The 24,886-nt window shown below is 37.6% G+C and overlaps 1 protein-coding gene across 3 annotated transcripts in view; it reads right to left on the bottom strand.

Moving 5' to 3' along the window:
- The window catches only part of NRXN3 (neurexin 3), a 686,791-nt gene that overhangs the window by 15,458 nt on the left and 646,447 nt on the right, over positions 1 to 24,886 (bottom strand). For all 3 annotated transcript variants that reach the window (XM_079309900.1, XM_079309899.1, XM_079309901.1), the window contains one exon: positions 20,030 to 20,105. In XM_079309900.1, coding sequence (XP_079166026.1) covers positions 20,030 to 20,105 — 76 coding nt within the window. The remainder of the gene's footprint in view (positions 1 to 20,029; positions 20,106 to 24,886) is intronic.

The following is a 24,886-nucleotide window of genomic DNA, read 5'->3' as shown; positions in this document are numbered from 1 at the left end:
TTCCAGCATTGTGAACACCAGTTCTTTATAAAATGTAAAGTCAAGAGAATTTACATTGTGATGGCTGGGAAGAGGCTCATTCCAATAGGCTTTGAAAAAGACTAATTTGCCTGTGCCTTCATATCTAAATTTATTTATTTTATTAGTCACAGGACATGATAGGGATTATTATAGGGCATTTGAGAAATTTTAAGTTCTCTCCTAGAGTAATTGGGGTGTAAGAGTTAAGAATTGAAATGACCTATTCAAGCACATGTTAAAAAACTGCACTAAATGAGGGATTAATAAGTTCATCTTTCAAATGATGGAAGCAGTACAGCCCTGCTCATAATGTTATTTCCCTCATGTTACAAGAAGCCTTTGGAAGTCCAGAACTGAGTCCTAGGACTATGGAACTTCAGTCTCCTCTTCAGACAAAAACAAGGCAAAATACTCTTCAGAATTAATATAAGAACTGCCTCAGAGCCATCCTAAAAGGCTAGGCCAAATTCTCCATCAGTAAAATGAGCAGCATACACTATGAGATGTTGCATACACTAAGGCTTTAATCCCCAGTTACCTATAAAGGAAAAATGGTACATAATAGACTGTTGCTGATGAGAAGTTCACTAACAAGTAGACTGCTGACAGATTCTACAAAATTACCACTGGGAGCTGGTAGAAAACTGTAGGTAGAAACCCTGGTAATCTGTAAATACAAACAAATAGAACCCCAATTCTTCCTCTGGAAAGGAAAAATGGAATGCCAAGCTTTTGAGCAGTATGTTAGGTGTTGTTCTCTCACACCACTTCAGACAATGTGAGATGCTCTTTCCTTTTGATTTAATAATGTGTAAAAGCACTAGAACCCCCTTGAGATCTCAAGCAGAGATGTTTGGAGATGGAGTGGCAAATGCCTATTAATCCATGCTTTGACGTCAATTCTCCTACTAGGCAGCACTTGTAACTGCACCAGACATACAATAGAGCTAACTAACATGTGAGTTATCTAGCTCTGCAGCACTGCAGGGGGAATCCTTTGTATAGGAGCTTTCAACATGTGAGCTAGTTCTGTCTATCATTTAGAAAAGACAAGAGGGGATGGTGCTGTGACTCAGGCATTTGGGAAAGGATTTTTGGCAGGACTTCTTGTTTGTTTGTTTTTACAGGCAAGTTTAATACTAGCTATGAAGTGCAGAAGCATAAAGAGAGGGTGCTGTTTTTGCAAATTTTCTTTTGAAAGTTCAGGATTACAGCAATGGAAGGCTGCTGCAGGCAAGTTTGAATCCTCTTTTACAACACTGTGAATGACTGGAATAAATTCTGTGATTCAGAAGCCAACGCTTTAAGCTGTTTATCAGAGATTGCATTACAGCAAGAGGCTGGGAAGGGTATTTGCTTTGTTTTCATAAAAGATTGGATTAGAAGAGAAACAGATCACATTCCAAAAGTTAACTTACTTTAGTATTGATCATATTAGTATCTGGAGACCTCAGCTTAAGAAGGACCTGTTGAATCAAGTCCAGAGGATGGTTATGGAGCTGGGGGCTGGAGCTTGTTTCCTACAAAGACAGGCTGAAAGAGCTGTGGCTGTTCAGCTGGAGAAGAGAAGGCTCCAGGGACATCTTACAGCATCTTTTTCCAGTACCTAAAGGGGGCCTACAAGAAAGCTGGAGAGGGACTTTTTATAAGGGTATGCAGTGATAGGACACCAGCTTCAAAATGAAAGGAGGTATATTTAAATTATATACTAGGAAGAAGTTCTTTACTGTGACACTGGTGAGGCACTGGAACAGGTTTCTCAGAGAAGCCCCATCCCTGGAAATGTTCAATGACAAGTTGGATGGAGCCCTGAACAACCTGGTTTAGTGGAAGGCATGCCTGCCCATGGTGAAGAGGCTGGAACAAGATATTTGAGGTCCCTCCCAACCCAAGAAATTCTATGATTCTGTACTGTGATAATTGTATCTATTTCAGAACCACAAGTAAAGCCAAGATGTTCACGAATAAAGCCAAGGAAATGGACACCAGAATTTTTTAGGTCCATACAGACTTTTTAAACAAAAATTCAGAATGACTGCTTTTTGCTGTTGATTAATTCTGTTTACCTCATTTGTAAGCTGGGAAGCCTTGGCATTCTTTCTCCCTAATCTTCATATCATGATAAGACAATGTATATCCCACTATCCCTGAAGTTTTTCTTTGTTAGAGAGATTGAAGCACTTTTCAAAATGGATGGAGAAGGGGGATAGGGGGGATGTGGAGATATGGTGTGGTTTTTTATTTTTTTTATTTTTTTTTTAAACCAACACTTAATATTCATAGATCAGGGCAGGTCAGATCGCTGTGCAACCACTATTAAAATGGATATATAGTCATACATTTGAATATGTTTTCCATATTATTGCTTGCTGTATTACCTGAAGTATTTACATTTAAATTTCAGGGTCATTGTTAGAAAATCAACTGAGAAATGACTGCACAGCTATTAACCATCATGTCTGAGCTTCATGGTTTAGCAATTCTCAGGAGCATAAAAATCATGAATACCTGTGAAATGAAAGTTAACTGCAGATCAAGTCTAATAGGATGGAAAGTTAATTAAAAGAAGCTAAAAAAATCTTATCATATTAGGCTTTCCTCTGCTATGAAGTAAGACATTGTATGGTTAGATTTTAATAGGAAAGTCTATTACTTTCTCATAGACTCTAATTTCCTTTATCTGTATGAGCCACAAAATTTTCTCATGCAGAATTATGTTTTCTGATGAATTCATTATTTCTATTCATATTCTTAGTCTAATTGATGGTCTTAACCGCACTGAAAAAAGAGATGGAGCTGGAAACATTATGTTAATAGAACAAACACTTTATTTGAGCAATTCTACTATTGGCAAACTTGCAGCTTTGAACTTTGTGAATGAAACAAAAAGGTGTTCAAATTCTAAGCTTATTGCCCTGTGATTTACTGCCTTATTAGGGTATTAAGGAACAGCACTGTTTTGAAGTTAGAAGAAATGTTTCACCTTCAAAATGTTCATTATGGACACTTGAGCCTGTTGCTTGCCTTCTGCAAAGGACATTAAATGAGAACAGATACATGGACCAACACTACACTAAAGAAGAACTGGCAGATTTGCCTGCTGTTTCCAGTGCCTAAACAATTCTTGCTAGTCTTTCATGGTAAATTTAAGTGTTTAATGCAAAGTGGCTTCTTTTCACAACCTTCCAAGGCACTGAATTATTCATCAAAATGGAAGCATGCCAGAAGCTAAATTATAAGTTGCTGTTGCTGTCTTACAGCTCCATCACAATTCCTTATTATTGTCTTATTTCATTGTCTGGTAATTTAGTAGTGGTAACCTCAGCTGAAAAATACTGAGAAAGGGAAGCAAGTGGCAATTCAAACACACAGCTACAAAGAGCAGAATTCAGCACAGGAGCTCTAAGCTTTGAGATAAGATGACAGCTGTATGTGCTCTGTCTTTATAGGTGGGAAGGCATAACATGGAATTAACTGGAAAAAAATACTTAATTTCTGCTCTTTCCTCAGCTTCACCTTTCTCTTAAAAAAATACATTCCACTTCAAAAGTCTACCATGGTGTTTCCTGCTTATTATGTCTCAGTGGATGGTTTTCCAGCCTGAAAAATATCTCCTTCCAACTCTAAAGATATTCTTCATACCAACTTGCTGGCAACCCAAGTTAGGGATCTGAGAGGTGAGTTCAGGTCTCCTATCATTGCTACTCAAAAGGAAAGACTGTAGGTAAATGTATGCACTTGACAACCTTGTAGCTACCCTATAGCCTTCAGTGATCTCACAGAAATATGACTGGCTGAACTTTTAAATGGAACATAGGTAAATGACTCCATAGGAAAAGTGAGGGACAGATTGGAATCCATTCCCTAATCCCAGCACAACATGAACTTTACAGGGCCCATCAGGAAACAAAACATTAAAAGACAGAGGGCTGGTCTCTAAAACCAAACACACAGATTAGTGAAGAGAAGGAAACACTTTGTTTGCTCATCTGTGGAATTCAGGTATAGCTATGGGTGAAATTATTCCCTTTGCTTAAACAATTATGGCTTTTCATGATGAAAATAATAATTTTATTTAGAAACATTTCCTCTCCTTTATTAATGCAATTCTTTTAAACTCAGCAGTACTTTATTCTCCTTCCACCTCTGCAACTGGCACAAGCCCTACAGATAATTTTTTTCCTGCATTGCTCCATGTTTCTCTCAGCTCAAGCTTGTTAGTGAGACACCTAAGGAAACATTCTTTTAACGTCTCTGATTATGATATTTATGAAAACCAGACAATAGCATTTATCACTCTTACTAAAGGTCTGAAAAGCTTCCTTTTAATACCTACAAAACACATTCCAAATCTGAGATAACCAATGCCACTGAAGTAGTAACAGTGCATTTCTGGTCAAGCACCTGACCTGACATATAGGGCTGGCTGCTCTGCTAGATAAGATCAAAAAGATCCTTAATACTGTCAAGTGCAGAAATAAAAATGGAAGTAGCAATGGCTTACTCTAAAGGCAGAAAAGGAAAAGGAGGGTTTATTGCTGCTCTCTTCAAGAATATTAATGAGCAGAACACAGATGCACCAGCTGGGCTCAAAAAAGTAAGTGAAAGTCAGAAGCTGCCTGATCTCAGAAAACCAACAGACATTCCTTATGTATTCAACAGTGTAGAATAAAGAAGATCATTGTAATGAAATACAGTAAGAATGTAGATGATGCATACTCTATGGAAACAAGCTGTTGTATTTGGCAGCTGAGCTTTGAAATGCTCCACCTAAAGTCTCTCCTCCCAGTTTAATCATCTGGACTTTTTTCTTTCCAGTCTGTGATTTAAGGTCTAGCTAACTCTATATAATGATTTTTTTTTTTTTTTTTGCACATATAACTATACAAATTTAGCCCTAATACTATAAACTGCTAAATACTTTCTACTTTCCTTAATCCCAAGTCCCTCAACATCTCATCAGTTGCCAGTTTTTCCAGCCATGTGGTTAATGTAATTAGCAAATATGCATGCACATGCATATATGCAAGAATCTGTACTTTTTTTTTTTTACATTTGTTTTTACTATGAAAGTATTTAATTTGCATCCAAATTCCAAACTGCTATAGAGATCCAAGTGCTGACTTCTTCCTTTCCCAAAAGAAAAATCAATATCCCATTCATAAATGCTGTGGACAAAAGCTTTGGAAGAGAGTTATAAAACAAGTGAGGAATGCAGCAGGAAAGTTCTGCTTTTGGTAATTTAAACCTATTACCAAATGTAGTCTCCCAGGAATTCCTTGTACACACAATTGGCTTTTTTTCTATATATGCTATGAATTACCTAATCCACTCTTTCTGATCTAATGTTCAGCTCTGGCAAACAATCCTACTTTTGAAACTTAAGAGCATCATTTGCTCCTCACCTGCAGCAGTTTTACACTGATGATGCTACATGCATTATTGCTAACTTACATTAGCAGTAAATGAGAGAGGTACAGCATGTGCATCATTTCTTACAGTGGAATCAGAGAAACCTAAAATATGACATGCAGTCTATCTCCTGGGGACAGGATATTACTTGCACTCTGCTTTCATATCTAAGATATTTGCCAAAACGATCTGAAATCTGTAATAATATTACATACCTGAACAATACTCATGGGTTTCTCATAAATATCTACTATATATTATGTATGTATAAATATGTTTATATATATTATTTTTCTTTTTCTTTGCTTTCTATTTCCAGCACCATTCCCAGGGCTCCAATCAGAGATGCAAAGCTCAAATTTATTGGATTTTATAAAAGGAGACTGCATTTGCCATCCCTTAATCCTTTCTTGCAAAGAATCTCCTTCCTCTGCACCAGTTCCCTGTGCTTATGAAGCTTCCCAGCTACATTCAGAACAGGAGCTGTATAAGCAGATGCATCACTGTAATGGAGCAGAGAGATAACAGTGCCTCTCTACTCAGCTTTGTCAGTACTACCCCTGAAATTATGTGTACAGCTCTGTGCATTTCATTACCTGAATAGAACAGCATAAGAAAATACAAAAGAGAAAAATGATAAAGAACTGCTGTTCAACAAGGAAAAACAATCATTACTCTAAGTTGATGTCTAAAATCTTTGCCTTCACTGTAGATAGCTTCATCATCTTGGATTGGAAAATTGATGTAATATGACACACAGAGTAAAAGCTGATCTAGCTAGCATGGCTAGATCCCAGAAAAGTGACTTCCTGGTGTGTATATCTGTCTGAAGATTTAAGAAATCTGGAGAATCAAAATGCAACTTTTGTTTAAAAGTGGAGGAGAGATTAACTAAGGCTGGAAACTGAAAGAAGAAATAAGACTCTGAGGTCTTATTTCAACTTCTGACATTCAGATAAACCATAAAGGCATGGTCTATAAAAGAATTAACTATCTCTTGTCAGTGTATAAATCTAAAATTTAGATCTTAGAAGCAAATGCTCAACTGCTCTAATATCCACAAAGCTCCCCTTAACTTAGAAAAATTATGGCAATATAGCTGTAAAGTGTTGGGGCTATTGGACACTCACATATGCAATCATCCTGAGGATATAACTACTAAAATTCATTTAAAATAAGCATCTTGAATGTGTAGCTGCCATCAGAGATTAAATTCCAATAAAATACAACAAACAATATTGCTTGTACAGGGATTTTAAGGCAAAAGGCATAGGTATCCATAGCAATTGATATTCTGAAGATCATAAAAAAATCTGGGCCTTCACAAAATGTCTGCCCTTACAGTATACAAATGTCTTTGCCCTGACTTGCTCCTTAGACTCCTAATTAATTAGCTTTAATGACATGTAAGCAAATTTGGTTTGGAAAAAGAAACAAAACTGTTCAAATTCCTCAGGATACTTTAATAAGCATCTCATGTGATAATAGTGTTCTTACACGAGCTGTGCCAAGCCTGGCAGGTCTGAAGAGTTTCTTAAACTATCCAAATTGGCAGCTTGTGTTTGGGACCTTGCCACCTATGAGACAGGCCAACAGAAAACTTGCAGCTTGTCATCAGGAAGGAAAGGTCATGTGAAAGGCAAAGGAAAAAAGTCATCAGGAGATTAAAAAATCTACTGGTTCAATAGTAAATGAGGTATGGATGACTGGAATTCATTTTTCCTCTACTATCACGTTTTTGTGTTTGCTGTAGACAGCACTACCAGAACACTCATTCTTCAGCAGAGAACTCTGCAAATCCTCTTCAGAGGAGGCAAGATAGAGAAAAAACTGCTGTACCAGGATTCCCTGCTCTTCTTGCATAGAGGAGAATTACTAACAGTGAGTGAGACACACAAATGGCTTTAATCTTTCACCAACTCCATTATTAGAATAGAGGTGCTGCAGGCACAACATCTGCAGTTTGTTTTGCCATCTGTTTCTAAAAATATCATCTCAGTGAAGGAGACTCTTTTCCTGTCTCTCAAAATAATTTTTGTTTGCTTTTTCTTTCCAAGGGAAAAGTGATGGATTTGGAAAACAGCATATGTGGGAAAGATCACTCAGCTTCAGAGGTGGACTTTACCACTGCTATTCAAAATACAGTGAAAATCTATGAACAAAACAACTGAAAATTTTGAGATATACTGGGTCAACTCCTTTGATAAATGTAATCAAAGGGTTTAGCCTTCTAACATAATTCATACAGAGCTAGTGACAGATGTTTCCTATGGAGGAAAGTATGGCTTAATGTTCTGGAGAACCTAATGGGGGAGAAAAGAAACTGAAAAACTGAAAAGAGCTATAAGAAGCTCTGAAATTATTTACAGGTGAAGTTTAGTAGTCATATTTTCAGAAATCAAAAAAGGAGACAAATGAAGTGGGGGAACAAAAGAAGTCCCCATAAGACACTTCAAAACTCAAGTTTGCTTTGTTTCCTTATTAGAGATTTTGTTAGAATGGGATTTTCATCTTTTCTTTAAAACATCAATTTCAAAATGCAAAAAAAGTAACCAAACCTAACATTTTAGGGGTCAAGGAACCTTTCCTCATTTTGGATATGACACAGACAGCTCAGAAGAGACTAGATGGAGGCCCTACAGTATTTTGACAGCACTAAATCTTTATTTTTTCACTAAAAAAGAACTAAGGCATGAATATCTTAAACTACTTTTAGTCTCTGAACTCCTTTGGGGCTTATTTGGAATGAAGTAAAAGGTGTGAGAGATTGAAAGGTTAAAGACCCAGACAATTTGCCATTTGCAAAAGCAGCAGATGCTTTGCTGAGGTCAGGTTTGCATCCTCACTCTGAAGGGGCAGAGGAGATTTTTGGGTATATGGTGGCAAAACCTCTGATCTGTGCCAAGTGCCAAGGAGGGGCCTTCCACCAGTGGACTGCATATAATCCACAATGTTCCAGGGAGCACCACCCACCAACCATGGGGACAAGGGCAGACTGGGGAGTATGGCCAGTTTACTGAACAAAAGAGCACTTTATTTTATTTCAGATACATACATATGCCCACTGCACTTTCTCTCCAGCTGTCAAACCTTTTTAATCCTCTCCACAGGTTTCTGAGAGTCCCCAGAACCCTGGCAGAGGTAAATGATTCAGAACCTTAGCACAGACACCTGCCTGCTGTGAGTTCAGAGGCGTGACAGGGATCCTCTGTTTCAGACTGTGCCCAGACCTCAAACCTGAGTCACACTTGCCCTCACTCACAAAACACCTCCCCCAAAATAATGGAATGTACTAGCAGTTTCATGAGTTATACAAAAGTCAAAGACTTGAACTAACAGAGCATAACAGGAGCATGAGAAAGAGGATAAGGCAAGATGCAATCTATTTGTTCCACATTTGCTTATAAAGCTCCTAAATAAGTACATTCTACTATTTCAGTTCCCCAAAATGCTTCTTTTAGCCAGAACATAAACATGGCATTAACAGATGTATAAATACACATGCATGTACAGAGAGAGAGTGTGTGTGCATGTTTTGCAATATGTTTATCATCTCTGTCTTAGCACTAAAAAAAATAGCATACAGGAGAATCACGGATTCTAAGGAAATACTGGTCTCTAGGCTCTCCACAGCAGACTTGTTACTGAATTGAGAGAGGTCAGAAGAAGAGAATAAAATTATATTTTGATATATTAGAAAATAATCTGAACTATTTACAGGGCTGTTTTTGCTGTTTTCATTGGTGAAACACAAAATTTATGAACCCCCAAGATTTCAGCACTGAAATCAGTAGTTGCTAAAACTAGTATCTAAAATCAGTGCTGGTTTCAGTACTAGGGAAAAATCCTGAATTATGGACATATATTAACAAAAAACAAACTCAAAATTGCTAAAATTGCTTTGCATTTCTGCTGTCCCTTAAAGACAGAGCATCCTTTCCCCCTTTTTTAATTCCTCTGACACTGAGATCGAGTGAAACCAGTGGAGATAAAATTTGGGGCAGTTTCTTGTTGCTCCAAAAGAAGCTAATTTTGAGATTTTATAACTTGATTTGTAAAGTAGTTACTCTTGAATGTCAAAAGAGGAGCTGATGATTATAACACCACCCCATAGGAACAAGGAACTTAGTTTTTATGAGACTCAGCAGAAGCAGAGAAAGAAGGTCCTTGGTGGTGGCTGTTTTGCAAGGTTTTCATAATGCATTTGTTAGTGCAAAGATCAAATGTGTTTGCAAATTAGTAGATATCTGAGATTTCAAATCAAGCCAGTCTATTTTCTTTTTGGTGTTTTTTTTTTGTTGTTGTTGTTTTTTTGTTTTTGTGTTTTTTTTGGTTTTGGGGTTTGTTGTTTTTTTGGTTTTTTTTTTTGGTTTTTTTTTTTTTTTTTTTTTTTTTTTTTTTGGTTTTTTTTTTTAATACCTCGTTCCCAAACTGGTATGGTCTTTGTCTTCTGCTCCTTACAGAGCATTTAAGATAAGTAGTATTAAAAAAACAACTACACTTCACTTCCCCTAGGAACTGGAATCCACTGCTTCTTACACTGGGGAAAAAAGCACTGATCACTACAACTTGTAAATAAAAAATTGGAACTGAAATAGAGAGGCAGGCTGAAGACAAAGCAATAACCCCTTTGATGTAATTATAAACTTTGATCAACTTGTGTTGAAAACTGAACAGGTTTTCCTGTTCTACTGAGGTATCATTCTAGCTGTCACAGTTCGTGTGAACATCAGTACCTTTGAGCTTCTGGAACATATGGAACCCTTAGATCCAGGCATTACTAAAATAAATTCATAAGAAAACCTTTAGAAGCAAAAGCCTATATCTGTCCCTGGTATCTGTAAATGCTCAACATAATTTATCTCTAACAGATATTATTTATCTTTCAGAAATCAGATACTTTCTTCTTGTTTAAAGGTAACTAATCAGTTGCTACAAACATTTAAGGTTCTAATAAACAAACATTTCCTTTTGATGCAAAATCTGTTTCTGAATCATGTGCTGGCTCTTCTCTTCCTCTGAATGTGTCATTGGCTATTTTTATTTTCTTTCCCATATATTTTATGAAGCTGAAAATCAAAGCTAAAAGGGACAAAAAGCAAGTCGCAGCAGGTTGAAAATATCATATCTTAGTATTTTAGACATGTGTCAGCTTGATAACACAGGCACAGCACTAGAGGGATTGCCAGAATGTGACAGTGCACATGGCTTTGAGTTTAGAGAACACGCTTTAAAAAAAGACTGGAAGGCAGCAAGGGCAAGGTAGCCAGACTGTGGGGCTGATTCTGATCTTTCCTGATCTCAAATGCAGAACTGGGGAAACTTACACCAGCTAAGTCAGGCTGGAGAAACTGTTAAATTTTTTTAGGGAAATTCTACAAGGATACAAGTAAAAGTGATGGAAGTGCTATATGATATTTAAGATCTGTATATTGCTGTCCACTCATGACATTAATTTATGTAGCCTGAGCATGGTTCATTCCAATACATGCATTAATTCTAGAGGGAAAAATGATATTTAATGAAAACAATTTCCCACCAATGATCCCTGACATTAAAATACTTGACTTTTGTATCCCTCACTTTATTCTCTCTGCATATGCAGATTGGGAATTGTACCTATTTTATAAAAATATGTGATGATATTACTTGTCACAGCAATTGAAGTTAGCATATAGTACTAAAACCTTAACAGTAACACAGTTTATTTGCACATTTCTGGTAGGTAGCAGTACAGAACCATTTTGGGGTGTTGAGCAGCAATTTGCACCTGAATATCAAAGTCTACTAAAATAGTGATTAAATCTCCTTTCTGTTCATCTTCACCTCATTTACCTGGATGTATTTCATTTATCCTGCCTTAGAAGTAGGAAAATTAACAATATACATACACAGCCACAGAAGGAATCTACTCCCAGTAGAACTGGGAGTGCCACACCAGAGTTCAGGGTTTTTATTCTTGGCTTAAACAACTGAACTCTCAGCTCTTCCCTTTGCTCAGTGACAAATGCCACAAAAGCTGAAGCCAGCAGCTTGCCCTGAGACAGAAAACAAAAATAAGAACTATTTCTAGTGCTAGACATCCATATATAACCTTACTGGGATAAAACAGAGCACAATGGGATCTCCCACAGCAGCTCCTGCACTTGAGAGAGCCCCATGTCCCTGCAGCAGGCTGGCCACAGGCACAGAAGAGGCTACATGAGGCCAACAGAAGTCACCATTCAGAGGGACACAGCAGCTTTATCACAGCCTGCTGGTTACTGTCCTGATGCCTGGACACCTGACCAACACCTTACCCCATTCTGAAGTTACCCTGAACTTCATGATGCAGGAGGCTAAAACTCCAATTGTTCTGCTCCAATAACCTGTCACTTGTTAAAAAAAACATCAGTTTCTTCTGCTGTTCCCCTTGTAACAGGACTGTCCTGGTCTCTCTGCCAGAGGGCAGTATTACACAAAACTACAAGCTTGTTGATTACAATATAATTTTATAAGCAGTTGCTTTACTTAAGCAATTGCCAAGAAAAAGCTTTAGATTCAGTAGGATTTACTAGTTATGAAAAACACGAGATCTAAAATCTAAACCAAGCCAGCTTTAAATATTGATTAATTTTCTGTTGTAATAATTACACTCAGTAATTTTTTCTCAGATTACATAAGAATTAAGAAAATTAAACTTAGCATAAATCATTGGTTCCCACTGGTGAAAGAAAAGTGATCTTTTTATCTCTCTGCAAGTATAGGAAATATATCGAGTAAGTTAAATGAAATTATTAATTAATTCCATGTTGGAAACCTGAACATATCCCATCGCTTCCCTCTTCTGGTAACTCTTAGTCTAAAAAGGCTTTTTGTGATGTTGTGAACATTAGCTGCATGAAAACTGTCTGCCTTTTCCTTCACTAACTTAAGCTGATCCACTGATGCTAGCTGATGTATCCTAATGCACTGAAGCTTCCTATGCCATTAACATGGCTTGTACATTCACAAAGAACTAAATTAAGGTACCAGGAAATGAACCACTGGACAAACCAAACTAAGTTTTTTTTTCTAAATAATGTTTCTAGTCTAAGTAGATACTTGAAAACCCAGCTTGTTTTCCTCTGTTTTATGCATTACTGCACATTTATGCTGCATATGGCAGAAGACACCCCAGATGTGACTCCAGAATTGTGTTCAAGTTATATAAGTAAATATCAGCAAGCCAGTTTTCACCAGCATCAGTAAGAGGCAGACATCACACACTGACAGACAGAAGACTGACCCCACAGAGTACAGACACACTACTCTTAGATATCCTAGGTACATCCTAGGCTTTTGTCTGCTAACTACAAACAAACTACGAACTGTAGATTTTAAAAATACATTCAGATATCTTTTCATCTGCACGTGCGCAGTGATTTTCTGTGTCCAAGACTGCCTTTTATAAAAAGTCCTAGGTACATCCCATTTAACAGACAGCCTGCATCCTGCATGGCATTGTCTGGCACCTAAAGCACAGACAGCAGGAATTCTTACTCTAAGACATCAGCATGTACACACAAATCTCTTAAGAAGTTGTATAAGAAGTCACTTTAGCATTATGTCAGTAAACCACTTCTAGGAGTGAAATGATAACAGAGTTTGAAAACTATTGAAAAGAGAACAGCTGCAAACTTGGTCTTATGAAGCTCTGCGGACATCTTGCAACATCCATCCTGGAGCCTCGGGGAGACACTCAGAACATCATTCAAAGCTTGGTGCCTCTTTGTGGACCTCCCTCGGGTAGGTGAGGAAGGGAAGAGGGGAGGGGAAGGGGATGAGGGATGACAGAGCGCCGAGGAGCTAAACACCAGCTTACAAACAGAGAACAGAATCACATAACAACACCGGACCAATGGACTCCAAGACACAGTGACAAGACAGATGGATACAAACAAGACACAAAATCACTACTGAGAAATAAAAAAAAGCAAAGAAACCCCATTGAAAAAAACTAGATCTAAAACTCTGAGGCTGCAAGAAGCAGCCAAGGGTACTGGCATAACTCTTCCAAAAAGAATAAATTATAATATAAATAAAAATTAAAATGAAAGCAATATCCCCCCAGATCATAGACTACAGACTTGCTCGGTTAGCCTGAATGCGTAGCTCTGATGGAACATACGATGGTGTCATCACAGCCCATGCACCGGTTAATGAAGGCCATGGTTAGTTACATCAGCTAAACTACAGCATGCCAGAAAAATGATCTTGCACTGACCCAGAAATAAAAGATACGACAGACACTCTGCATTGCAATAAAATTCTTTTTATGCCATCTGCAGTTTCTAGGGCTCTTTACATTGGAAGAGTTTTTCTTGGGAATGTGCAGGGTAAAGGGGAGGGTTTTTCCTTCTGGGTGTTTTTTTTTCTCTGAACTCAATTAAAAAAAATAAAAAAGGGAAAAGGGAGAAAACAGGATAGAGACTTAGCAGAAGTTTAAAAAAGTAGGAAAATAAAAATAAAGGATGGGTAATATTCTTCATTCTTTTGCACACAACTTTCTTGGGATGTCTAAAAATGTGGATTTCTTGAGGATGGCAAGAAAAGATTTTGTTGCCTTTATTGATTTGCAGATCTATATCTCATTCTTGAGATGATTAAATCATTATTTTGTTGGAAGAACTCCAAAAATATAAATTGAGAAATACAGCGATGATTTAAAAAATTAAAAAAATAGCAGTATGGCACAATTACGAGCCAAACAAAAAAAAAAAAAAAAAAAAAAAAAAAAAAAAAAAAAAAAAAAGAAAAGAAAAAAGGAAAGAAATATAAAAGAAACTAAAATATCAATCACCAAAAATTCATGCGGCACAAGATGAGGTGAAACGACAGAAAATGTTCTTCAAATATATACAATGTATATATCTATCTATATATACACAGACTATCTGTGTATATATCGATCGATATACCTGTATAATTTTTTGTTCTCCCTGCCCCACCCTACCCCAAGGCTAATTGGTAGATGAAATTATCAATTAAAAGTAAAGAAATAAATAAAAGGAAGAAAGAAAAAATTCTAACAGAAAAGAAATTAACGTGCTTTGTTCACCAAGAAATAACAGTATCATGCATCTGTTCACACCAGCGGATGCCAGGGTTAGATGAAGGCATGAATTTCTGTGTAAACATGTGATTGGATGATAGGGGCTACTGCTGATATTGGTCATTTATTACTTTAGCTTATAAATATATATGCACACTGTACATATAGTGCATATATAGATAAAATATCCTCATGGGTGGGGCCTTTGGAGCTCACATAAATAGAAAGACCAATATGCTGAAAACCAATCTCAGTATTCCTAATATAAAAAAAAAAACCCAACAAAACCAAAAATAAACCAAAACTTCCTGTAAGTCATCTGCATGATTGTAAAACTTGCTCATTTGCTTTTGTTTTGGCTTTAAGATTGTAGCTAGGAAATTCCATCCAACAAGTGATAGTATTCCACCCTAGAAGTGTTGTGGATGTAGCCCTGTCCTTTGGGTCCATATGGTATTCAGATTATGAGATGGGAAGTGTATTTCACTGAGTACTCAGAGGCATGCACACAACTTTAAAGGCCATTTCTTATTCACAATATGAGAAATGGGCAAGCATTCCTGCTTGTCAGAAGGAAAGACTGGGGGTAGCTGAGCACTGGATTGTGTGGGGATGTTCTGTTAGGAGAGCAATGATAATTCCCTAGGTGCATTGGGAAGGTTGATGCAGTTATGGAGGATAACAACCAAATCAACACTTCTTTTGGTTTCTTCAGTGAAGTTTTCCCTTTCAAAATATTGCTTTTTGTACTGTGCTGGCTGCTTTGGAAGACAGATTATGCTTGTTTTCTGCAAATAAATCTCTGACCCAGGCAGCCTGCAGGTGGATGGCTACAGGCCAGTAAATTATAGATACAGAGAGCATATCTGTTGGATACGTGCCTCCTGTGTGAAAATGTTACAAAACACTACGTAGCTTCCAATACAAAGAACTGAGGATCTTGGCATATCTACTGCTGTGTCCAGTCTCCCATCAGAAAGGCTTACCAGTCTGATTAGATAATAACAACCTTAACATATATGAAACCTTTTGGGAAACAGTAAATTTCCCTGGGGGAAAAAAAAAAAAGTCACATAGGAAATTGATGGACTGACAGGAAAGGAGCACTGGCAACTGAACCAGGGAAGAAACACAGGATGTGTCAAGCCAGGGAACAAAGATTAAGCCCTACAGACCATTTAAAGAGGCTGTACTCTGGGCTTCAGGCTAATTGGTGAGTGTCTGGGTCTCACTGTTTCAGGAGTCCCAGGAGCACCTTGGGCTATGATACCAGTCAGCTTCCTGGCCACCAGCATCCAGCCTGCCTGGGGCCAGGGCTCCACTAATGGACATTCCAACAGGAATGAGGGCAGTGGTATGAGGAGACAGCAACAGCTGTCAGGAAAGCATAATCATAATCCTCAAGGCTTTGAAGTCTCAGTATGATCAGATTGTAAGGGTGCTCCTCATTTCACTGAAAAGAGATAAATGCTTTCTTTCTTCACAGTGCTTCCTAGTCATTCCTTGCTAGAAAATATATTTTCCTTACAAATCTTACATTCTCTGAGAGCATCTGAGTGACCAAAAAACCACCACAGAGCTGCTCTCAGAAGTACGGACTCAGGACCTTGGTTTGAGTTTTGAGGAACTTGAATATTTGAGCCTTGGATCCCTCTGGAGCAGGCCAGAAGACAGCTCTGTACTCGTAACAGAGAAAATCATCACATTTCAGCCAAAATAAGTTTTTTGGCCACATACTGGGACAAGTGACATTTTTATAGAGACAAAAGGAGGATATCCTCTTGACTGTTAAGTAAATGCTCCTTCAGGGCAGATTAACAGGTTTTTCACCCCCTGTATCATTCAGATTAAGCCTTCTGGTTGATTGGAGATCTAAGGGTGTCTAGGCTTGTCTGCAAGAAGATGAATAGGAGACAATTTCCATCCCTGAACCTCGAGTGGTTTCTTTTGCATTACATAAAATACAAGGGGGCTTTGGATCCACAGCTGTCATTGCTGTCACTTACAATAAGTCCTTATTTATACGTATGTGTCTACAGGTGGTGTCTGTAAGCTACCTCAGTCAAAACAGGTCCAGTGACTGCTCCTGTTTTTTAAATGAAGTTTTTCTACCAAAATTCCAAATGAAATCGCTTTTGGAAGGGGGGCACAAAGTGTTAGCCAGCCTGCTACAGTGAGTGTTTCCAGCCAGCCTGGAAAATCCTGAAGGGAGCAGAGTTAGGGAATCACCTTCACACTGTCTTTTTTAGAGATGCAAGTGTTCAGATGCAGATCCTATGTGCATGAGATTCAGGTCTTAGATTCAACTGTCACTCAGAGTTAAGTGGCAATAAGACCTTGGCAAATGGTTCTCACATGATATTTAGCCTCAGAGGACGTGATTTTCAGCCTCTGAGTACACCAAAAACAAAAGCTTCAAAAGGACTCTACTATGTAAAGTATTGCCTCTGATTGAGGACCAAGATCAAAGTAAAATCTCTAGATATTGGGATTTGATTATGACCCATATGAAATCTGAAAACTTCTGATTTGCAGGGAAATATTCTCTGCTGCCCTTGTCTTGGCTGTTGCACAGCAGGTTCATAGTGATGTGTATCATATCTCACAGCTGCAGCAGTGAGTTCAGTAACCTTTACATTACTAGACCATGGCACTGAGGGTGATGGAAGGCCAAATTTGGCAGAAACTCAAGAGCTTTAAAAGCTACACATTATCAGAGCAACAAAAAGAAGACTGTGCTGGGTTAGGTCATTTAATTTTCAGTCTGCTGTAAAAGGGATCATGCAAGGCAGAAGGCAGTGACCTGTCAATAGAACAGGATGAAGCAATTTCAGATGAGGCCAATTAAAAAAAGAATTCCAACAATAAGTTTTAAAAAAATCTGAAGCCATACACTAGAAAACACAAGGAAGATAATCTGGATCTTTTCACTCCACAATGTACATATTTAAATACCAGATCTTGGCGTGTGGCCAGAATTCTGACGTGACTGGTGAAGTGTAAAGGCAAACATTACTGCTCAGCCAAGCCAGCACTACTGGATTTGGATAAACCAGCTCAGATTGCTGTAGTGCTCCAGAACAGAATGGGCTGAGTGAGTGCATTGATACTGGCTGTATTGCAGACACTGGATGCACTGAGAATGCATACAATAAGATAGACAAAGAAAATGAGAAGCCCCATAAACCTGTGACTTTTCCTTCTTATTCTGATGGAATGAGTTATGTTTATGCAAAAAGGACCTGCACATTCTTCCTCCTTCTGGCAATTCTATACACCAGCACCACTGATTAGGAAAACTCAAAATCTGGAAGTGCAGATTTCATCAGCAAGGACCATCTGGGAGACTTATTTTTAAATATAATCAAGCTAACTTTTATTCTCAATGTTATGGGAATTCTCTAGAAAATAATCAGATTTCAGTGGCTTATGTGGTCCACCTTCCTATGCAAGAGGAGTAGGGTGAAATGAAAGATACTGGGTGAAATTTGCAAGAATATCTAGTTGTTTAGGAGAGAACCTTCAGCAGATTTTCAGTGAATAATATTATTTTACACAGCAGATATTCAAACGTCTGTAGGCACTCATATCTGCCAACTGTAATGCTTAGCAGGATTTTCAAAAGCAAGTCATTTTTACAAATCCAGTTTGTACCTGTTTGCAGCATTAGATTTCTAACTGTGTCAGGAAGGAGGTATTTTTAGTCTGGAAATATTGCTGTACAGCACGATGAAATTTAATGCTAAACATGCTGGTTTACCAAATTTCTACTCAAACTTTGATTTTTCCACTGACAGCACAAGCTGAAAATATTGCTGCTACAATTTCCAACTGCTGAAATTACTGTGATTTTTGAAATACAAATTTACAAGAGGAGGAGTCTGATAAAGTCATCATTTTGTCCTTTAATTGAAATACATGGCAATCAGAATATAAATTAAAAAAATAAGTCCTCATATGTTAGTGAAACTTTAATGAAGTGATTTCAATCATTTGCATTTGCAGTACCTTTGTCTTTGTAACATGGTCCTATTAATCTCATGCCTCACTTTCACTACAACCACTGTGCTGGCTTTTTATTACTACCTTTATTCAAACTCTCAGGACCCCCATTGTTTATACTTCACAATCTAGTAATATTTGGACTGCTTTTCTTCCAGATGGGGACTAGAAAAACTCATAGAAATCTGTAAAAAATGAGATGGGAAGTAGGCTGAGGTCAGTTCCCAACAGTCTGTGCCACTGTCTCCACTGCCATCACATGGAAGTCAAGAGTTTGGGTGGAAGTTCCCAGCTACAATGCAATGCCAATATTAGGTCACAGCAGGACCAAGTTCTACTAAAAATGCAGGTACACCATGACAAATTGAAAAGAAATGTGAAAGCACTAGCCTTGGGTGAATTTTTATGTTATTATTATACTACTCAAATGGCTTCAGGAAATTAGAAACAGAACATTTATAACACTTTCTTGGTATTTTTTGTAAGGAAAAAAAAAATCATCCCAAATAAAACAAAGCAAAAACAAACAAAACAAAGCCAAACAAAAGAACCCCCTCAAACTATTTATATGTTTCATTTTTAAAGACAAAAATTCTAACCAAACTTCCTCTTTTTCTTTTAAATGTACACAGAAATTCGATGATGTCTGTTCTCTATTATAGAAATGCTTAACTCATGGCAAGCCTCAAAAAAGAAGACTTGAAAAAGCCTGTAAGAAATAAAGTAGACTGCAGTTGCCTGCTGGATACCACATAATATATCTCACCAGAAAGAAAAGCCACCAATTTATCAAAATGTATCTGAAAGGGAGACGTTGAGTCAGTTCCACATGGCCAGTCCTTCTGACTCTTTAACAAATACATTTTGAAGCATCACTGCAGATAACAAGGCAAGAATTACTACTAATTTTGTTATATTAAAACTATGTTTTGGTGCTCCCCAATTTCTTTGGGGTCACAAGAAACAAAATTAGTATAAACACATTACCATGTTAACTGTATGCAAAATCCCATGGACAAATGTATCCCTTAACATCCATCTTCAGAGTAATTAGGAAAGATTAAATATTGCTAATATCTGATTTTTATTTCACTTTTGTTTATCTTGTTTTCAAATGTACACCCTCTCCACTTCATAAATCTTCATTATTTGTCACAATCCATATTGATTTTTTCCCTACTGTGTTAGTAAAGTAACATCTAGAAATATGTGAGCTATTAATTAGCTGGAATCAGTTTCAGAGTTTGCCTTTCCATGCGAACAACTTTATATAAACCAAATAGTGAATACATATCAGTGTTTTGCAGTTGCCAAGTCCATGGGATCTGATGCTTGGCTGTATAGTTTCTTCTTTTATATACAGTGTATATATACATGAGTGTATATATATACACATATACACACACATATATACATATATAATTATATATGTATACATTCACACACATATAAAATATATGTATGCATTGTTTTTTGCAAATGAAATCAGAAAGCAAGCAAAACACGACTGACCTGACTTACCTGTACTGGGTTCACAGTCAATGAAATCTTCATCATCACTGGAACATTCAGCTGAAGAAACGATGTCATCTGTTGTCTGGCGTGTGAAGAAAAGGAACAAAAGAAAACAAAAGTAAGATATTTGCAAGTCAAAAAGCTATTACACAGGCAGCTACATATCCAAGGAAAAAAACAGGTTTCACAATTGTATCTTTTAAAATATTTAAGTTGTACCAAGCACTCCATATATGCCTGTGTAAATGTGACTCCATTGAGTTGGAGTCTCCTGTCAGAGGAACAGTGCTTCATCCCATGCTGTTGAATATTTCAGGTGTGCACAGGTGCTGTGCACCTGCTGGGCTGTTTAGGGCAGCAAGTGGATCACACTGATGCTGTTGAAGGAAGTACAGTGGGCTACAGAGCTGCTTGGCTGGCAAGCTGCCCTCCAACAGCCACTGTAGATGTGCCTGCTGGGAGGAGGCTGGGATCCTCTGGAAGTGCCAGCATCATGCAGGGCCAGCCAGAAGACACTTCCTGAGAGACCTGCCATGTGAGGCATGTTCAGACTGAACATGCTTTCTGCAAAGAAAAATACACAAGGTAGACCCAGATGACACACATCATTCAGACAGCTAGCAGTACTCTTTGCTGTGCCTGAAGCACCACTCTGAGGCAGACATAATTCCTGCTCTGTAAATGCACCTCTTGGGCTGGGAATCTGGTGTTTACCCAGATAGTAAATATCTGTGCAACTCACTTGTGGCATGATGAAGAGCTGCTGCACGTGTCAGGTATGCCCCACATGCAACCTCACCTCCTTGCTTAGCAAGTTAACAGGGATGTGGATGCACCTAGATTGACCAGCTGTAAAGTCTGATTCTGAAAGAGTTAAACCAAACTGCTACCATTCACAATCATTACAGGTTTCATCACATTCCTTTGCATTTCCAGATGGTGATATTTTCTTCTTCTTCTTTTTTTTTTTTTTTTTTTTTTTTTTTCTTTCTGTGTGTGTAGTGCTCTAATTAGTGAGCAGCATGTACTGCAGCATGTTAGAGAGAAGTGTACTGGTGTCTCTTCCCAGCAGCATCTCCTGCCTGTAATTGCTGCAATTAGTTGAATTAGTAATGCAGTCCATTAGGGAGAGCCTGTGGCAGCCTCTGGACACAGGTTGTAATGTTCCTGTGCACAATAGAAAATTACCCCAGCTCAGCAGCATTGGCTCAACCACAGCTTCTGATGAAACTGTCTCCCTTAACAGCTCTTCCTTGCAGAGAGCTGCCTATTCTGCTGAGCAGTAGCATCAGTGGGATGATGCTACTGGATGTACAGGACAGCTGTACTTCAGTACTCTAGGTGAATGTTTCTGGGAATCTCACATCTCAACAAAACTTTCAAATGCTTATTCCTGAAAAAGACTGTCCAGCTTTAAATAAGGTCTCCTTCACATTCTAATACCTGCTATGGCTGTCTCCAACACGTTCCCTCTTCCCTTTACAAAAGAGTTCTGAGGACTCTGCCTTCTCTTTAGCCTCCTGTGCTCCCAGCACTAGGAAATATCCCTGACCCCTGCCAGAAGTTCCTTGCTCTCCCCCTCTCTGCATTCGAGCTAAAGGGCGAAAAAGAGAACCAAGAACCAAGAGAAGAAAGATCAGAGTGAACCTAATGTTCCTTCAGTCTTGATTTCAGTGGCTTAGATTGAGCCAAGAAAAAAAACAGGACAGGTCAGTTGCAAGTAAAAATTATACACATAGAGTATTTGTAAAAAAACCAGTCATGAAGTATTTTATATGTAATTCATTTATACACAGCATGGTCATTTGGCAATGTTTTGTGGAGTGCTATCTTGCAGCACTTTTATGCTTACTTTCATTAAATACTTTTACAATCTTGCTTCCATGGGGAGTCAATATTAAAAGGAACTGAAGGTAATATGTTCCTTCCTTACATGTCAAGGCAATTTTTTAAAAAAACTTTCTTTCAGTCATAGGAAGTGGAAGAATTCTGTTGAAATCCTGTGACTTCTATGACAAGCTGGCTTTAAAATTTTGTCTGCTCAGTGAGGGGACAATAAAGGAGCAATGCACAAAATAAAAATTTACTTTTTTCAATTCTTCTGGTTCTGTCACATCGACTTTAGAAAGTATTACTTATCCTCAGAAATTTTATAATTTATACAGTGATCACATCCTCCAACAGTGAAATATAGCTGTCCTTGGGTAAAAAAATATTAGTTTTTAATTGCACCAATGTAATTTAGTACAAGTTAGTAAACAAGGCTATACTGCTAGAAATTTTTAAGCAGGAGAAATATAATTAGTGAAACTGGAGATTTATACTGTAGTTGTCTAAGGGTAAGGATGACACTGTGAATAAAGAATAAACTACCCGTCACTACTAAAAGACCTTGCTCAGACAGTGCTAATACCCTGGCAATTGGTTTTGACTTCCAGGTTAAATTTAAATCAGGTAGATTTTGCTCTTAGTTGAAGACCTGACAATTCACACTTCTCATAGGAAAACAGTGATGATTTGCTCCAATAGGAAATAAACAGAAAAATTATAACAATGTGTTGTCAGTTATCAGCTGCTATACTTATTTGATTACCCACTTGCTCAGATCTAAAGGCTTCATGCAACATTAATATGATATCAAATCCAATTGAATTGATAATGTGATTTAGTATTTGTAAAGCATAAGGAGTTCCTTTATAACTATTTTTATCTCTTGCATATTAGGGGCATCATATAAAACCAGGAAGATAACAAGGCTTTTTTTCTGTTTTCTTTTTTTCTTTTTTTTTTTTTTTTTTTCCTGACTGGACAACTCCTTGCAACAGGATACTGGTAGATAATAAAATTTTAGAGCATTTAAGAAGTGATCAGCCAAACTGAAGGTCAAAACATCTTTCCAGAGCTATTAATTACCCAATATCTAGTTTGGGAAGTCCCTGTACCACAACCTGAAAAGTCATGAAGCCTGGCCCTTGTTCTTCTTCTTGTTCAATTTCCCATCTCATAAGCAGCTTAAGGCAGTACATGCAACATATTTATGCTGCACTCTGATATGTGCACTAGATTTCCTGCTATAAAATCCTCTTGCAGCTTGTGTTGATTCTGAGCAGTGAAGGGCACAGACTCAGACAAAATGCAAGGGTGTGATGGCAATACTCACCAACCCTGTCAATTCCAACCCCTATTCACATTTTAAAACAACTGGTTCTGCATGTGATTTTATCAATTAATCCCCATCTTTTCTCCCCATCTCTACTACATGCTGTTTCATCTCATCTCATATTCTATTTTATTTTATTTTATTTTTTTGCTTTGTGGTTGCTCTTTATCCCATTCCTGCTGGTTTTGTATGTATAAAAACAAGGGTTAGAAAAAGAAATAAAGCCTCAAGAAGTGGTGTTAGATTTAAGTCAAGGTCATTAACGAGATCTCTAGAAACCACAGAAAAGATAAGTACACTAATCTGTCTTGCCATTTCCTATCTTGTATTTTTAATCTCTGTACTTTCCATCACAATTCATCACTAACTGATTTTCTAGTCCCACCACATATTGGTTTTCCATACACCTTCTGCTAAGATACCAACATCTGAATCATCCCAGGGGAATAAAGCTATTTCAGTGAGAAAGAACAGCACATTCCTGACCAGAGGAACAGGGTCCAGGAAACATCCAGAAGACCATTACTTCTTGTAACAGGAATCAGTACCTTTCAAGACCCTCCTGCAACTGAGAATTTTCACTGGACGTTTATTAAACTTGCTCCTTCCACAAGACAGGAGAGGCTAGTGAGCAGAGACTCTGGAAATCTCTCCACCAACACAATTTCTTCACATCAGAAACAGCTTACTGTGAGGCAGTAAGCAAAAACACTACCCATTTTCTAGTTCCTTTTCCCCATTTTTGAAATGTTCTCATTTTACTCACCCACAGGCCCCAGGGGATGTAAGTGGATTAATGCTTTAGTGTCTGCCAAGTGATCTCGGGATAGTAAATGCTAAACATTCTTATGTACAGGCAAAAGGATAGTAATGAAACTTCTCCATATGCTGTGATGGAAATGATGTTTGTGTTTTCATTGGAAAGAACATGAGAGAGAAAATATTTTTCCTTTCCCTATATTAGCTAAATTCTATATTAAAAATAATAAGTCATACTATGCTATTTTAAAATATGTATTTCATTTTTAAAGAATCCCAGCTTTGAAATTACTTGGCCTGTATTAAAGGCCATAAAACTAAAGATAGGTATTATAATAACTTTCAATAAAATTTCTCTCTGGCAGGAACCCTTTTTATTCTTTCCCCTGAAAGATTTTTTATGGCATTTATATTATTATTTTTTCTCTCCCTCTCTCTAGTGTTTAATGAAATTGCTTTGGAATAAAACCAGGGTAGGAGAAAGTGCTAAACTCTGAGTCCACCCCAGAGGATTTATGGGCATATTTACCTTCAAATTCTTTCAATTTCACTGAATTGGCTCCCCATTCCTTTCCATGAATTATTAGCTCTGTAATCACCTCCTCCTAATTATTCACTCTAAGGGCCTCTTCAATCTTGACACAGTGATGGTTCTACAATCTTTGTTCATTACACTGTATGTACTGGTGTGGGATATATAGTGCAAGGAAATTTGGCACGGTGTGGCAAGACCCGCTCAAGATGACTCCATTCCTGTCCAATCTTTAAATTGCCTAAAGCCCTAATTTATGTATCAGATCCATAACCCTTGCTCCTTTGTTCTACACAAAATGGCAGGTGCTGAATCTTCCATTTCCCAACTGCAAAGGTTTTTTGGCACCTTGCTGTTTTGGGTGCACCACTATTTGAGAAATATTAAGCATGCTGGGTAAAATAAACTCTGT

This window comes from Erithacus rubecula, assembly GCF_903797595.1.
Source record: "Erithacus rubecula genome assembly, chromosome: 6".
Classification (NCBI taxonomy): domain Eukaryota; kingdom Metazoa; phylum Chordata; class Aves; order Passeriformes; family Muscicapidae; genus Erithacus; species Erithacus rubecula.
Note: the sequence above shows the minus strand (reverse complement) of the source record. Positions and strands in the feature narration are given on the sequence as shown.